The sequence below is a fragment of the Lampetra planeri genome, unplaced genomic scaffold, assembly GCF_965212315.1.
Source record: "Lampetra planeri unplaced genomic scaffold, kcLamPlan1.2.h2 scaffold_1167, whole genome shotgun sequence".
In the NCBI taxonomy this organism is placed as follows: Eukaryota; Metazoa; Chordata; class Hyperoartia; order Petromyzontiformes; family Petromyzontidae; genus Lampetra; species Lampetra planeri.
In genome coordinates, this window is record NW_027613880.1 from 17,498 (window position 1) to 32,505 (window position 15,008).

At 54.3% G+C, this 15,008-nt stretch overlaps 1 protein-coding gene across 1 annotated transcript; it reads right to left on the reverse strand.

Annotated features, from left to right (window-relative positions):
• Window positions 1–243: 243 nt before the first annotated feature.
• Window positions 244–14,998, reverse strand: CHMP2B (charged multivesicular body protein 2B; the record flags this gene model as incomplete). Its single annotated transcript, XM_078621780.1, has 5 exons — window positions 244–427; window positions 7,929–8,035; window positions 10,687–10,789; window positions 13,916–14,110; window positions 14,969–14,998. Coding segments are annotated over 5 exons (552 nt in total), but the record flags the coding sequence as incomplete, so codon positions are not given.
• Window positions 14,999–15,008: the final 10 nt, after the last annotated feature.

Genomic DNA, 15,008 nt, shown 5'->3' on the forward strand with positions numbered 1-15,008 from the left:
CTCCCCCCGGGGTCACGACCTCAGATCAACCCCCTCCCCCCGGGGTCACGACCTCAGCTCAACCCCTCACCCCGGGGTCACGACCTCAGTGCACCCCCTCCCCCCAGGGTCGCGACCTCAGCCCACCCCCTCCCCCCGGGGTCACGACCTCAGATCAACCCCCTCACCCCGGGGTCACGACCTCAGCTCAACCCCTCCCCCCGGGGTCACGACCTCAGTGCACCCCCTCCCCCCAGGGTCGCGACCTCAGCCCACCCCCTCCCCCCAGGGTCACGACCTCAGCCCACCCCCTCCCCTCGGGGTCGCGACCTCAGTCCACCCCGAGTGCACGCAGCTGGCGCTCGATGTCGTCGTCGCTGACCCTGGAGGACGATGACGACGCGGAGGGAGTGGGGAGGTCGTGCGAGGCGGAGGGAGCACGTGACATCTGGGGGGGGTGGGGGGGGGTGAGACACGGTCACGTGACTCACACATAGTGACAGTGACACACACAGTGACACACACAGTGACACACACACAGTGACACAACAACAACAACAACCGCCATTCGCCACTAAGTGGCGGTGACGTCACCACGACGCTTGTGCCAGGCCATGTGCACCCTGAGGCCACGTGAAGTGTCGAACGCCCGCTGGCAGGAGGTCACGGGGCAGACCCAGGTGCCACGGGTCGACTGACCGAGATGACCGAGATGACTGGCTGATGCACCACCTGTGCCCCCTACTGTGCCAACTTGCTGTGCTTTAGCCACCCGGCGCTCCGCTCGTTGTTGTGAGCGTCGCTCCTCCGCCCTCCGTTGTTGTTGGAGGGCGACTGCCTCCAACTGCCCAGTAGCGTCCTTCACGAGCCTCCTCCACTGAGGCCGATCTTGACACCGCTGGTACCAGTCATCGGCAAGTCCACTCAGCTCCACGTCCTCCTGTACCACATCACTCCATCTCTTCTCTAGCCCGTGCCGCGCCCGTTTAACCCCCTCGATCCGGCCGAACAAAAGCTGTTTAGGCATGCGGTGGCTGGGCATGCGGGCTACATGACCCAGCCAACGCAGCCTTGCCTGCCGGAGGAGCTCACTGATGGGACTTTGCCCAGATCTTTCAAGGACTTGTGAGCTCCTCACACAATCCAGCCTGGTTAAACCCAGGATGGATCGTAGGCAGGCCAGCCTAAATGTTTCCAACCGGCGAAGATGCTCCACTAGGGGGGTCCACGTTTCGCAAGCGTAGAGAAGGGAGGGAATGACCGTGGCCGAGAAGACCTGAAGCTTCGTGCGGAGCGACAGACCAGGTAGCTTCCACACAGCGTTACGCAACCGATGAAAAGATATTGCCGCTCGACTGATTCGGAGTGAGACCTCTGCTGATAAACTGGAGCCGGTCATAAGCACACTGCCCAGGTATGGGAAACTCTCCACTCTCTCCACAACTGCCCCATCACCGATTGGGAGTTGTGGGGGTGGAGTGCCCGATGGTACAAAATACCCAGGCAGGTGCTTAGTTTTGGTGGGGCTGATGGTAAGGCCCCACCTCTTGGTGGCACACTCCAGTCTCAGCAGCAGCGTCTCCAACTCCTCTTCTGAATGAGCAGCTATTACCAAATCATCGGCATACATAACGTGGTTGACCAATAGGGAGCCATCCCTTGATCGCACCCGGGCGTCGATCAGCCTCCCATTATATCTGTACCAAATGGTAATTCCCCCGGTACAGCTTTTGAAGGCTTCACGAACTACGCAGTCGAAATAGATGTTAAATAATGTGGGAGCCAGAGGACATCCCTGTCGCACCCCAAGGTGTACAGGGAAAGGCTCCGACTCCCGGCCACGTAGTTTTACCCGGGCCCGCTCACCATCATGAAGGTCCTTAATGATCGTGAGCAGAGGGTCAGGGACTCCGAAAGCACGAAGAACAACCCAGAGCCCAGTCCTACTGATGGTATCATAGGCCTTGACCAGGTCAATAAAGCAGAGATGTAGGTCTTTTTGAAATTCCCTACACCTCTGCTGGAGCAGACGGACAGAAAATATGGCATCTGTGCAGGACCGCCCTTTCCTGAAACCGCATTGGGGCTCCGCAAGCCTCTCCTCAGCGTGCCTAGCAAGGCGATGTTGAATAATCCTTGCCAGGACCTTACCCGGCACACTGAGGAGTGAGATGCCCCTGTAGTTGTTACAGTCGGTACGGTCCCCCTTCTTAAAGAGGGGGACCACCAGGGCATCCTTCCAGTCCTGCGGAACCCGTCCAGTGGTCCAGACTGTTGTTATGATGTCATATAGGGCAGTCTGTGCACAAACGCCACCCTCCCTCAGCATTTCGCTTGGGAGATCATCTCTGCCCGGTGCCTTCCCTGGTCTCAGACTCCGGATCGCCCTCAGTACTTCCTCAACAGCTGGCACCTCAGCCAGCCACTCACAGGGGGTGACCTCTTCCAATATTTGAGGCACCGCAGCCTCAGCAGGGTTATCCCCACTTTGTGCCATGATGTTTTCCTGGCTGAGAGATTTTCCCTCCCCCAGGACCTCGCAGAAATGCTCAGCAAATCTGCAAACCTGTTCCTGGGGGTCGGAGATTGGATCACCGTTTTTTCCTCTAATGATGGTAATAGGTGTGGCGCTGCAGGTTACTTTTTTGATGGAATTAAATAGTGATTTGTGATCGCGGGCCACTGAGGCAGTGACACACACACACAGTGACACACACACACACAGTGACACACACACACAGTGACACACAGTGACACACACACACAGTGACACACACACACAGTGACACACACAGTGACACACACAGTGACACACACAGTGACACACACAGTGACACACACAGTGACACACACACACAGTGACACACACAGTGACACACACAGTGACACACACACACAGTGACACACACACACAGTGACACACAGTGACACACACACACAGTGACACACACAGTGACACACACAGTGACACACACACACAGTGACACACACAGTGACACACACAGTGACACACACACACAGTGACACACACAGTGACACACACACACAGTGACACACACAGTGACACACACAGTGACACACACAGTGACACACACACACAGTGACACACACACACAGTGACACACAGTGACACACACACACAGTGACACACACAGTGACACACACAGTGACACACACACACAGTGACACACACACACAGTGACACACACAGTGACACACAGTGACGATGACGCGGAGGGAGTGGGGAGGTCGTGCGAGGCGGAGGGAGCACGTGACATCTGGGGGGGGGGGTTGGTGAGACACGGTCAAGTGACAGTGACACACACACACAGTGACAGTGACACACACAGTGAGACACACAGTGACACACACACACAGTGACACACACACACACAGTGACACACACACACACACAGTGACACACACAGTGACACACACACACACAGTGACACACACACACACAGTGACACACACAATGACACACACACACAGTGACACACACACACACAGTGACACACACAGTGACACACACACACAGTGACACACACACACACAGTGACACACACACACACACAGTGACACACACAGTGACACACACACACACAGTGACACACACACACACAGTGACACACACAGTGACACACACACTCAGTGACACACACACACAGTGACACACACACACACAGTGACACACACAGTGACACACACACACACAGTGACACACACACACACAGTGACACACACAATGACACACACACACAGTGACACACACACACACAGTGACACACACACACACACAGTGACACACACACACACAGTGACACACACAGTGACACACACACACACAGTGACACACACACACACAGTGACACACACAATGACACACACACACACAGTGACACACACACACACAGTGACACACACACACACAGTGACACACACAATGACACACACACACAGTGACACACACACAGTGAGACACACACAGTGACACACAGTGACACACACAGTGACACACACACACAGTGACACACACAGTGACACACACAGTGACACACACACAGTGACACACACAGTGACACACACAGTGACACACACAGTGACACACACACACAGTGACACACACACACAGTGACACACAGTGACACACACACAGTGACACACACAGTGACACACACAGTGACACACACACACAGTGACACACACAGTGACACACACAGTGACACACACAGTGACACACACACACAGTGACACACACAGTGACACACACAGTGACACACACAGTGACACACACACACAGTGACACACACACACAGTGACACACAGTGACACACACACACAGTGACACACACAGTGACACACACAGTGACACACACACACAGTGACACACACAGTGACACACACACACAGTGACACACACAGTGACACACACACACAGTGACAGTGACACACACAGTGAGACACACACAGTGACACACAGTGACACACACACACAGTGACACACACAGTGACACACACACACAGTGAGACACACACACAGTGACACACACACACAATGACACACACACACACAGTGACACACACACACACAGTGACACACACACACACAGTGACACACACAATGACACACACACACAGTGACACACACACAGTGAGACACACACAGTGACACACAGTGACACACACAGTGACACACACACACAGTGACACACACAGTGACACACACAGTGACACACACAGTGACACACACACAGTGACACACACAGTGACACACACAGTGACACACACAGTGACACACACACACAGTGACACACACACACAGTGACACACAGTGACACACACACACAGTGACACACACAGTGACACACACAGTGACACACACACACAGTGACACACACAGTGACACACACAGTGACACACACAGTGACACACACACACAGTGACACACACAGTGACACACACAGTGACACACACAGTGACACACACACACAGTGACACACACACACAGTGACACACAGTGACACACACACACAGTGACACACACAGTGACACACACAGTGACACACACACACAGTGACACACACAGTGACACACACACACAGTGACACACACAGTGACACACACACACAGTGACAGTGACACACACAGTGAGACACACACAGTGACACACAGTGACACACACACACAGTGACACACACAGTGACACACACACACAGTGAGACACACAGTGACAGTGACACACACACACAGTGACAGTGACACACACAGTGAGACACACACAGTGAGACACACAGTGACACACACACACAGTGACACACACACACACAGTGACACACACACACAGTGACACACACACACAGTGACACACACACAGTGACACACACACACACACAGTGACACACACAGTGACACACACACACAGTGACACACACACACACAGTGACACACACAATGACACACACACACACAGTGACACACACACACACACAGTGACACACACACACACAGTGACACACACACACAGTGACACACACAGTGAGTGAGACACACACACAGTGACACACACAGTGACACCACACACACAGTGACACACACACACACAGTGACACACACACACAGTGACACACACAGTGACACACACACACACAGTGACACACACACACACAGTGACACACACAGTGACACACACACTCAGTGACACACACACACAGTGACACACACACACACACAGTGACACACACAGTGACACACACACACACAGTGACACACACACACACAGTGACACACACAATGACACACACACACAGTGAGACACACACACACACAGTGACACACACAGTGACACACACAGTGACAGTGACACACACAGTGAGACACACACAGTGAGACACACAGTGACACACACACACAGTGACACACACACAGTGAGACAGTGACTCACACACACACAGTGACACACACAGTGACACACAGTGACACACACACACACAGTGACACACACACAGTGACACACACAGTGACACACAGTGACTCACACACACACAGTGACACACACACAGTGACACACACAGTGACACACACACAGTGACACACACACACACAGTGACACACACACAGTGACACACACAGTGACACACACACAGTGACACACACAATGACACACACACACACAGTGACACACACACACACAGTGACACACACACACAGTGACACACACAGTGACACACACACACAGTGACACACACACACACAGTGACACCACACACACACACAGTGACACACACACACACACAGTGACACACACAGTGACACACACACACACAGTGACACACACACACACAGTGACACACACAATGACACACACACACAGTGACACACACACACACAGTGACACACACAGTGACACACACACACAGTGACACACACACACACAGTGACACACACACACACAGTGACACACACAGTGACACACACACACACAGTGACACACACACACACAGTGACACACACAGTGACACACACACTCAGTGACACACACACACAGTGACACACACACACACACAGTGACACACACAGTGACACACACACACACAGTGACACACACACACACAGTGACACACACAATGACACACACACACAGTGACACACACACACACACAGTGACACACACACACAGTGACACACACACACAGTGACACACACACACACAGTGACACACAGTGACACACACACACACAGTGACACACACACACACAGTGACACACACAATGACACACACACACACAGTGACACACACACACACAGTGACACACACACACAGTGACACACACAATGACACACACACACAGTGACACAACACACAGTGAGACACACACAGTGAGACACACACAGTGACACACACAGTGACACACACACACAGTGACACACACACACAGTGACACACACAGTGACACACACAGTGACACACACAGTGACACACACACACAGTGACACACACACACAGTGACACACAGTGACACACACACACAGTGACACACACAGTGACACACACAGTGACACACACAGTGACACACACACACAGTGACACACACAGTGACACACAGTGACGATGACGCGGAGGGAGTGGGGAGGTCGTGCGAGGCGGAGGGAGCACGTGACATCTGGGGGGGGGGGTTGGTGAGACACACACAGTGAGACACACAGTGACACACACAGTGACACACACAGTGACACACACACACAGTGACACACACACACACACAGTGACACACAGTGACACACACACACACAGTGACACACACACACACAGTGACACACACAATGACACACACACACAGTGACACACACACACACAGTGACACACACAGTGACACACACACACAGTGACACACACACACACAGTGACACACACACACACACAGTGACACACACAGTGACACACACACACACAGTGACACACACACACACAGTGACACACACAGTGACACACACACTCAGTGACACACACACACAGTGACACACACACACACACAGTGACACACACAGTGACACACACACACACAGTGACACACACACACACAGTGACACACACAATGACACACACACACAGTGACACACACACACACACAGTGACACACACACACACACAGTGACACACACACACACAGTGACACACACAGTGACACACACACACACAGTGACACACACACACACAGTGACACACACAATGACACACACACACACAGTGACACACACACACACAGTGACACACACACACACAGTGACACACACAATGACACACACACACAGTGACACACACACAGTGAGACACACACAGTGACACACACGGTGACACAGTGACACACACAGTGACACACACACACACAGTGACACACACAGTGACACACACACACACAGTGACACACACACACAGTGACACACCCACCGACCTTGCCGCTGGTCTCAATGCCGATCTCGTCCAGGACTCGAGCGACTATCGAATCTCCCTCCTCCTCATCCCCAGACTCGTCAAACATTGAGTCCAGCGTGTCGCTGACTGACAGGGCAACAGGTTAGTTAGCTAGTTAGTTAACTAGTTAGTGTGCTAGTTAGCTAGTTAGTTAACTAGTTAGTGTGCTAGTTAGCTAGTTAGTTAACTAGTTAGTGTGCTAGTTAGCTAGCTAGTTAACTAGTTAGTGCGCTAGTTAGCTAGCTAGTTAACTAGTTAGTGTGCTAGTTAGCTAGCTAGTTAGCTAGTTAGTTAACTAGTTAGTGTGCTAGTTAGTTAACTAGTTAGTGTGCTAGTTAGCTAGTTAGTTAACTAGTTAGTGTGCTAGTTAGCTAGCTAGTTAACTAGTTAGTGCGCTAGTTAGCTAGCTAGTTAACTAGTTAGTGTGCTAGTTAGCTAGTTAGTTAGCTAGTTAGTGTGTTAGTTAGCTAGTTAGTTAACTAGTTAGTGTGCTAGTTAGCTAGTTAGTTAACTAGTTAGTGTGCTAGTTAGCTAGTTAGTTAACTAGTTAGTGTGCTAGTTAGCTAGTTAGTTAACTAGTTAGTGTGCTAGTTAGCTAGTTAGTTAACTAGTTAGTGTGCTAGTTAGCTAGTTAGTTAACTAGTTAGTGTGCTAGTTAGCTAGTTAGTTAACTAGTTAGTGTGCTAGTTAGCTAGTTAGTTAACTAGTTAGTGTGCTAGTTAGCTAGTTAGTTAACTAGTTAGTGTGCTAGTTAGCTAGTTAGTGTGTTAGTTAACTAGTTAGTGTGTTAGTTAGCTAGTTAGTTAACTAGTTAGTGTGCTAGTTAGCTAGTTAGTTAACTAGTTAGTGTGCTAGTTAGCTAGTTAGTTAACTAGTTAGTGTGCTAGTTAGCTAGTTAGTGTGTTAGTTAACTAGTTAGTGTGTTAGTTAGCTAGTTAGTTAACTAGTTAGTGTGTTAGTTAGTTAGTTAACTAGTTAGTGTGTTAGTTAGCTAGCTAGTTAACTAGTTAGTGTGCTAGTTAGTTAACTAGTTAGTTAATTAACTAGTTAGTGTGCTAGTTAGCTAGTTAGTGTGCTAGTTAGCTAGTTAGTTAACTAGTTAGTGTGTTAGTTAGCTAGTTAGTGTGCTAGTTAGCTAGTTAGTTAACTAGTTAGTGTGTTAGTTAGCTAGTTAGTTAACTAGAGCTAGTTAGTTAACTAGTTAGTGTGTTAGTTAACTAGTTAGTGTGTTAGTTAGTTAACTAGTTAGTGTGTTAGTTAGCTAGTTAGTTAACTAGTTAGTGTGTTAGTTAGTTAACTAGTTAGTGTGTTAGTTAGCTAGTTAGTTAACTAGTTAGTGTGTTAGTTAGCTAGTTAGTTAACTAGTTAGTGTGCTAGTTAGTTAACTAGTTAGTGTGCTAGTTAGTTAACTAGTTAGTGTGCTAGTTAGCTAGTTAATTCGTTAACTAGTTAGTTAGCTAGTTAGATAACTAGTTAGTGTGCTAGTTAACTAGTTAGTTAACTAGTTAGTGTGTTAGTTAGTTTGTTAGTTAGTTAACTAGTTAGTGTGTTAGTTAGTGTGTTAGTTAACTAGTTAGTGTGTTAGTTAATGTGTTAGTTAGCTAGTTAACTAGTTAGTTAGTTAACTACTTAGCTATAGTTAGTGAGTGGTAGGTGAGTGGTAGGTGAGTGGTAGGTGAGTGAGTGAGTGGGTGGGTGGGTGGGTGGGTGAGTGGGTGGGTGGGTGGGTGAGTGAGTGAGTGAGTGGGTGGGTGGGTGGGTGAGTGGGTGGGTGAGTGGGTGGGTGAGTGAGTGGGTGGGTGGGTGAGTGGGTGGGTGGGTGAGTGAGTGAGTGGGTGGGTGGGTGGGTGAGTGAGTGAGTGGGTGGGTGAGTGGGTGGGTGGGTGAGTGAGTGAGTGAGTGAGTGGGTGGGTGGGTGGGTGAGTGGGTGGGTGAGTGGGTGGGTGAGTGGGTGGGTGAGTGAGTGGGTGGGTGAGTGGGTGGGTGGGTGGGTGAGTGAGTGAGTGGGTGGGTGGGTGAGTGGGTGGGTGGGTGAGTGGGTAGGTGGGTGGGTGAGTGGGTGGGTGGGTGGCTAAGTGAGTGGGTGGGTGGGTGAGTGGGTGGGTGAGTGGGTGGGTGGGTGGGTGGGTGAGTGGGTGGGTGAGTGAGTGGGTGAGTGAGTGAGTGGGTGAGTGGGTGAGTGAGTGAGTGAGTGGGTGGGTGGGTGGGTGGGTGAGTGAGTGGGTGGGTGGGTGGGTGGGTGAGTGGGTAGGTGGGTGGGTGGGTGAGTGGGTAGGTGGGTGGGTGGGTGAGTGGGTGAGTGGGTGGGTGGGTGAGTGTGAGTGAGTGGGTGGGTGAGTGGGTGAGTGAGTGAGTGAGTGGGTGGGTGGGTGAGTGAGTGGGTGGGTGGGTGAGTGGGTAGGTGGGTGGGTGGGTGAGTGGGTGGGTGGGTGGCTAAGTGAGTGGGTGGGTGGGTGGGTGAGTGAGTGAGTGAGTGGGTGGGTGAGTGAGTGAGTGGTGGAGTGAGTGAGTGGGTGAGTGAGTGGGTGAGTGAGTGGGTGTGTGAGTGAGTGGGTGAGTGAGTGGGTGAGTGAGTGGGTGAGTGAGTGGGTGAGTGAGTGAGTGGGTGAGTGAGTGAGTGGGTGAGTGGGTGAGTGAGTGGGTGAGTGAGTGGGTGAGTGAGTGAGTGGTAGGTGAGTGAGTGGGTGAGTGAGTGAGTGGGTGAGTGAGTGAGTGAGTGGTGGGTGAGTGAGTCTCACCCATCTCCTCGCTCATCTCCATCTTGGCGTTTTCCTTGCTGAAGGCTTCCATCATCTTCATCGTCTTCATTGGGTCCATCTCCTTGTTCACGGCTCCCATCGTCTGCACCACCACCACAACAACCACCACCACAACCACCACAACATTAACCACCACTACATTAACCACCACAATCACAACATCAACCACAACCACAACATTAACTACAACCACCACAACAACCACCACCACAACCACCACAACATTAACCACCAATACATTAACCACCACAATCACAACATTAACCACAACCACCACAACATTAACTACAACCACCACAACATTAACCACAACATTAACCACAACCAGTAGAACCACCACAACATGAACCACAACCACCACCACAGCATTAACCACAACCACCAACACATTAACCACAACCACCAAAACCACCACCACAACATGAACCACAACCACCAACACCACAACCACCACAACATTAACCACAACCACCCACTCACCCATCCACCCACTCATTCACCCACTCACCTACCCAACCACTCGCCCACCTACCCACCCACCCTCACACCCACCCACCTACCCACCCACTCACTCACCCACCCACCTTCTCACTCACCCACTCACTCACCACTCACCCACCCACCCACCCACCCACCCACCCACCCACCCACCCATCCACTCACCACCCACCCACCCACCCACCCACCCACCCATCCACTCACCCACTCACTCACCCACCCACCCACCCACCCACTCACTCACCCACCACCCACCAACCCACCCACCCACCCACTCACTCACCCACCCACCCCACCCACCCACCCACTCACTCACCCACCCACCCACCCACCCACCCACTCACTCACCAACCCACCCACCCACCCACCCACCCACTCACTCACTCACTCACCCCACTCACTCACTCACCCACCCACTCACCCACTCACCCACCCACCCACCCTCTCACCCACCCACCCACCCACCTTAGCAGTAGTCCCCATGGCTGAAGCCATCTTCATCTGCGAGCCGGCCAGCTGGGCCTGTGTCCCCACGCCGGAGATCCTGGCTCCCACCAGCAGCGAGCGCTGACGCTCACTCACCACTCACCCACCACTCACTCACCCACCCACCCACCCACTCACTCACTCACCACTCACTCACCCCACCCACCCACCCACTCACTCACTCACCACTCACATCACCCACCCACTCACTCACTCACCTACCAACCCACCCACTCACTCACCCACCCACTCACTCACTCACCACTCACTCACTCACTCACTCACCACTCACTCACTCACTCACCACTCACTCACTCACTCACCACTCACTCACTCACCCACCCACTCACCCACCCACCCACCCACCCACTCACCCACCCACTCACCCACCCACTCACCCACCCACCCACCCACTCACCCACTCACTCACCTACCACTCACTCACTCACCTACCACTCACTCACCACTCACTCACTCACTCACCTACCACTCACTCACTCACTCACCCCACTCACTCACCTACCTACCAACCCACCCACTCACTCACCACTCACCCACTCGCCTACCCACCCACTCACCCCACCCACTCACCCACCCACTTACTCACCTACCACTCACCCACACACCCACTCACCCACTCACCCACCCACTCACCCTCTCACCCACCCACTCACCCACTCACCTACCAACCCACCCACCCACTCACTCACCACTCAACCCACCCACTCACTCACCCACTCACTCACTCACTCACCACTCACTCACTCACCTACCATTCACCTCACCCACCCACCCACTCACCCACTCATTCACATCACTCACCCACCCACCCACCCTCTCACCTTAGCGGTAGTCCCCATGGCTGAAGCCATCTTCATCTGTGAGCCGGCTAGCTGGGCCTGTGTCCCCACGCCAGAGATCCTGGCTCCCACCAGCAGCGAGCGCTGACGCTCACTCACCACTCACTCACCACTCACTCACCCACTCACCCACCCACTCACTCACCCACTCACTCACCCACCCACCCACCCACTCACCCACTCACCCACTCACTCACTCCCCCACCCACTCACTCACCAACCCACCCACCCACTCACCCACTCACCCATTCACTCACTCACCACTCACCCACCCACCCACCCACTCACTCACTCACCCACCACTCACCTACCCACTCACTCACCCACCCACCCACTCACCTACCTACCAACCCACCCACTCACTCACTCACCCACTCGCCTACCCACCCACTCACCCACTCACCCACCAACCCACCCACCCACTCACTCACTCACTCACCCACTCACTCACCCACTCACCCACTCACTCACCCACTCACCACCCACTCACTCACCCACTCACCCACCCACCCACTTACTCACCTACCACTCACCCACACACACCCACTCACCCACTCACCCACCCACCCACTCACCTCTCACCCCACCCACTCACCCACTCACCTACCAACCCACCCACCCACCTCACTCACTCACCACTCACCCACCCACTCACTCACCCACCCCACTCACTCACTCACTCACCACTCACTCACTCACCTACCATTCACTCACCCACCCACCCACTCACCCACTCACCCAGTCACCCACCCACCCTCTCACCTTAGCGGTAGTCCCCATGGCTGAAGCCATCTTCATCTGTGAGCCGGCCAGCTGGGCCTGTGTCCCCCACGCCAGAGATCCTGGCTCCCACCAGCAGCGAGCGCTGACGCTCACTCACCACTCACTCACCCACTCACTCACTCACCTACCCACTCACTCACTCACCCACCCAACCCACTCACCCACTCACCCACCCACTCACTCACTCACCCACTCACCTACCCACTCACTCACTCACCCACCTACTCACTCACCCACCCACCCACTCACCCACCCACCCACGCCACTCACTCACCCACCCACCCACCCACCCTCTCACCTTAGCGGTAGTCCCCATGGCTGAAGCCATCTTCATCTGTGAGCCGGCCAGCTGGGCCTGTGTCCCCACGCCAGAGATCCTGGCTCCCACCAGCAGCGAGCGCTGACGCTCACTCACCACTCACTCACCCACTCACTCACTCACCTACCCACTCACTCACTCACTCACCCACCCACACCCACTCACCCACTCACCCACCCACTCACTCACTCACCCACTCACCTACCCACTCACTCACCCACCCACCCACTCACCCACCCACCCTCTCACCCACCCACCCCACCTTAGCGGTAGTCCCCATGGCTGAAGCCATCTTCATCTGTGAGCCGGCCAGCTGGGCCTGTGTCCCCACGCCAGAGATCCTGGCTCCCACCAGCAGCGAGCGCTGACGTTGTTGACGCAGCCGCACCAGCTGCTTCGCCAGCGGGCGGCAACCCTCCGAATTGCCGCTCTTTGCCATGCGGCGGATCTCAGCTTCCTGGTGGGTGGGCGGGGTGGTGGTGGGGTGGGTGGGGTGTGGGTGGGGTGGGTGGGGTGTGGGGGGGGGGTGAGTGGATGGGTGGTGTGGGGTGTGGGGTGGTGGTGGTGGTGTGGGTGGTGTGGGTGGTGTGGTTTGGGTGGGGTGGGTGTGGGGGTGGGTGGGGTGTGGGTGGGGGGGGTGGGTAGGTGTGTGTGGGTGTGTGTTAGTGGAAGAGTGTGTGTGGGTGGTGTGGAGTGGGGGTGTGTGGGTGGGGTGTGTGTGGGGTGGGTGTGTGTGGGGTGTGGGTGGTAATGGGGTGGGTGGTTTGGGGTGGGTGTGGTGTGGGGTGGGGTGGGTGGTGTGTGGGTGGGGTGGGTGGTGTGTGGGTGGGGTGGGTGGTGTGTGTGTGGTGTGGGGTGGGTGGTGTGTGTGTGGGGTGGGGTGGGTGGTGTGTGTGTGGGGTGGGGTGGGTGGTGTGTGGTGTGGGGTGGGGTGGGTGGTGTGTGTGGTGTGGGGAGTGGGTGGGGGGGGTGGGTAGGTGTGTGTGTGGGGTGGGTGGTGTGTGTGTGTGTGGGGTGGGGTGGGTGGTGTGTGGGTGGGGTGGGTGGTGTGTGTGTGGGGTGGGGTGGGTGGTGTGTGTGTGTGTGGGGTGGGGTGGGTGGTGTGTGTGTGGGGTGGGTGGGGTGGTGTGTGTGTGTGTGGGGAGTGGGTGGTGGGTGGTATGGTGTGGGTGGTGTGGGTGGTGTGGGTGGTGGGGTGTGTGGGGGTGTGTCCCACAAATATCCCTCCCCCCGTGTCTCCCCCCCCCTTGTCTCCGCCCCCCCGTGTCTCACCCCCTCTCACCCCCCCCTCTCCCCCCCGTGTCCCCCCCCCCACCAGCTGCTTCTCCTGCTTGTCGAGGGCCCCCCCCCCTCAC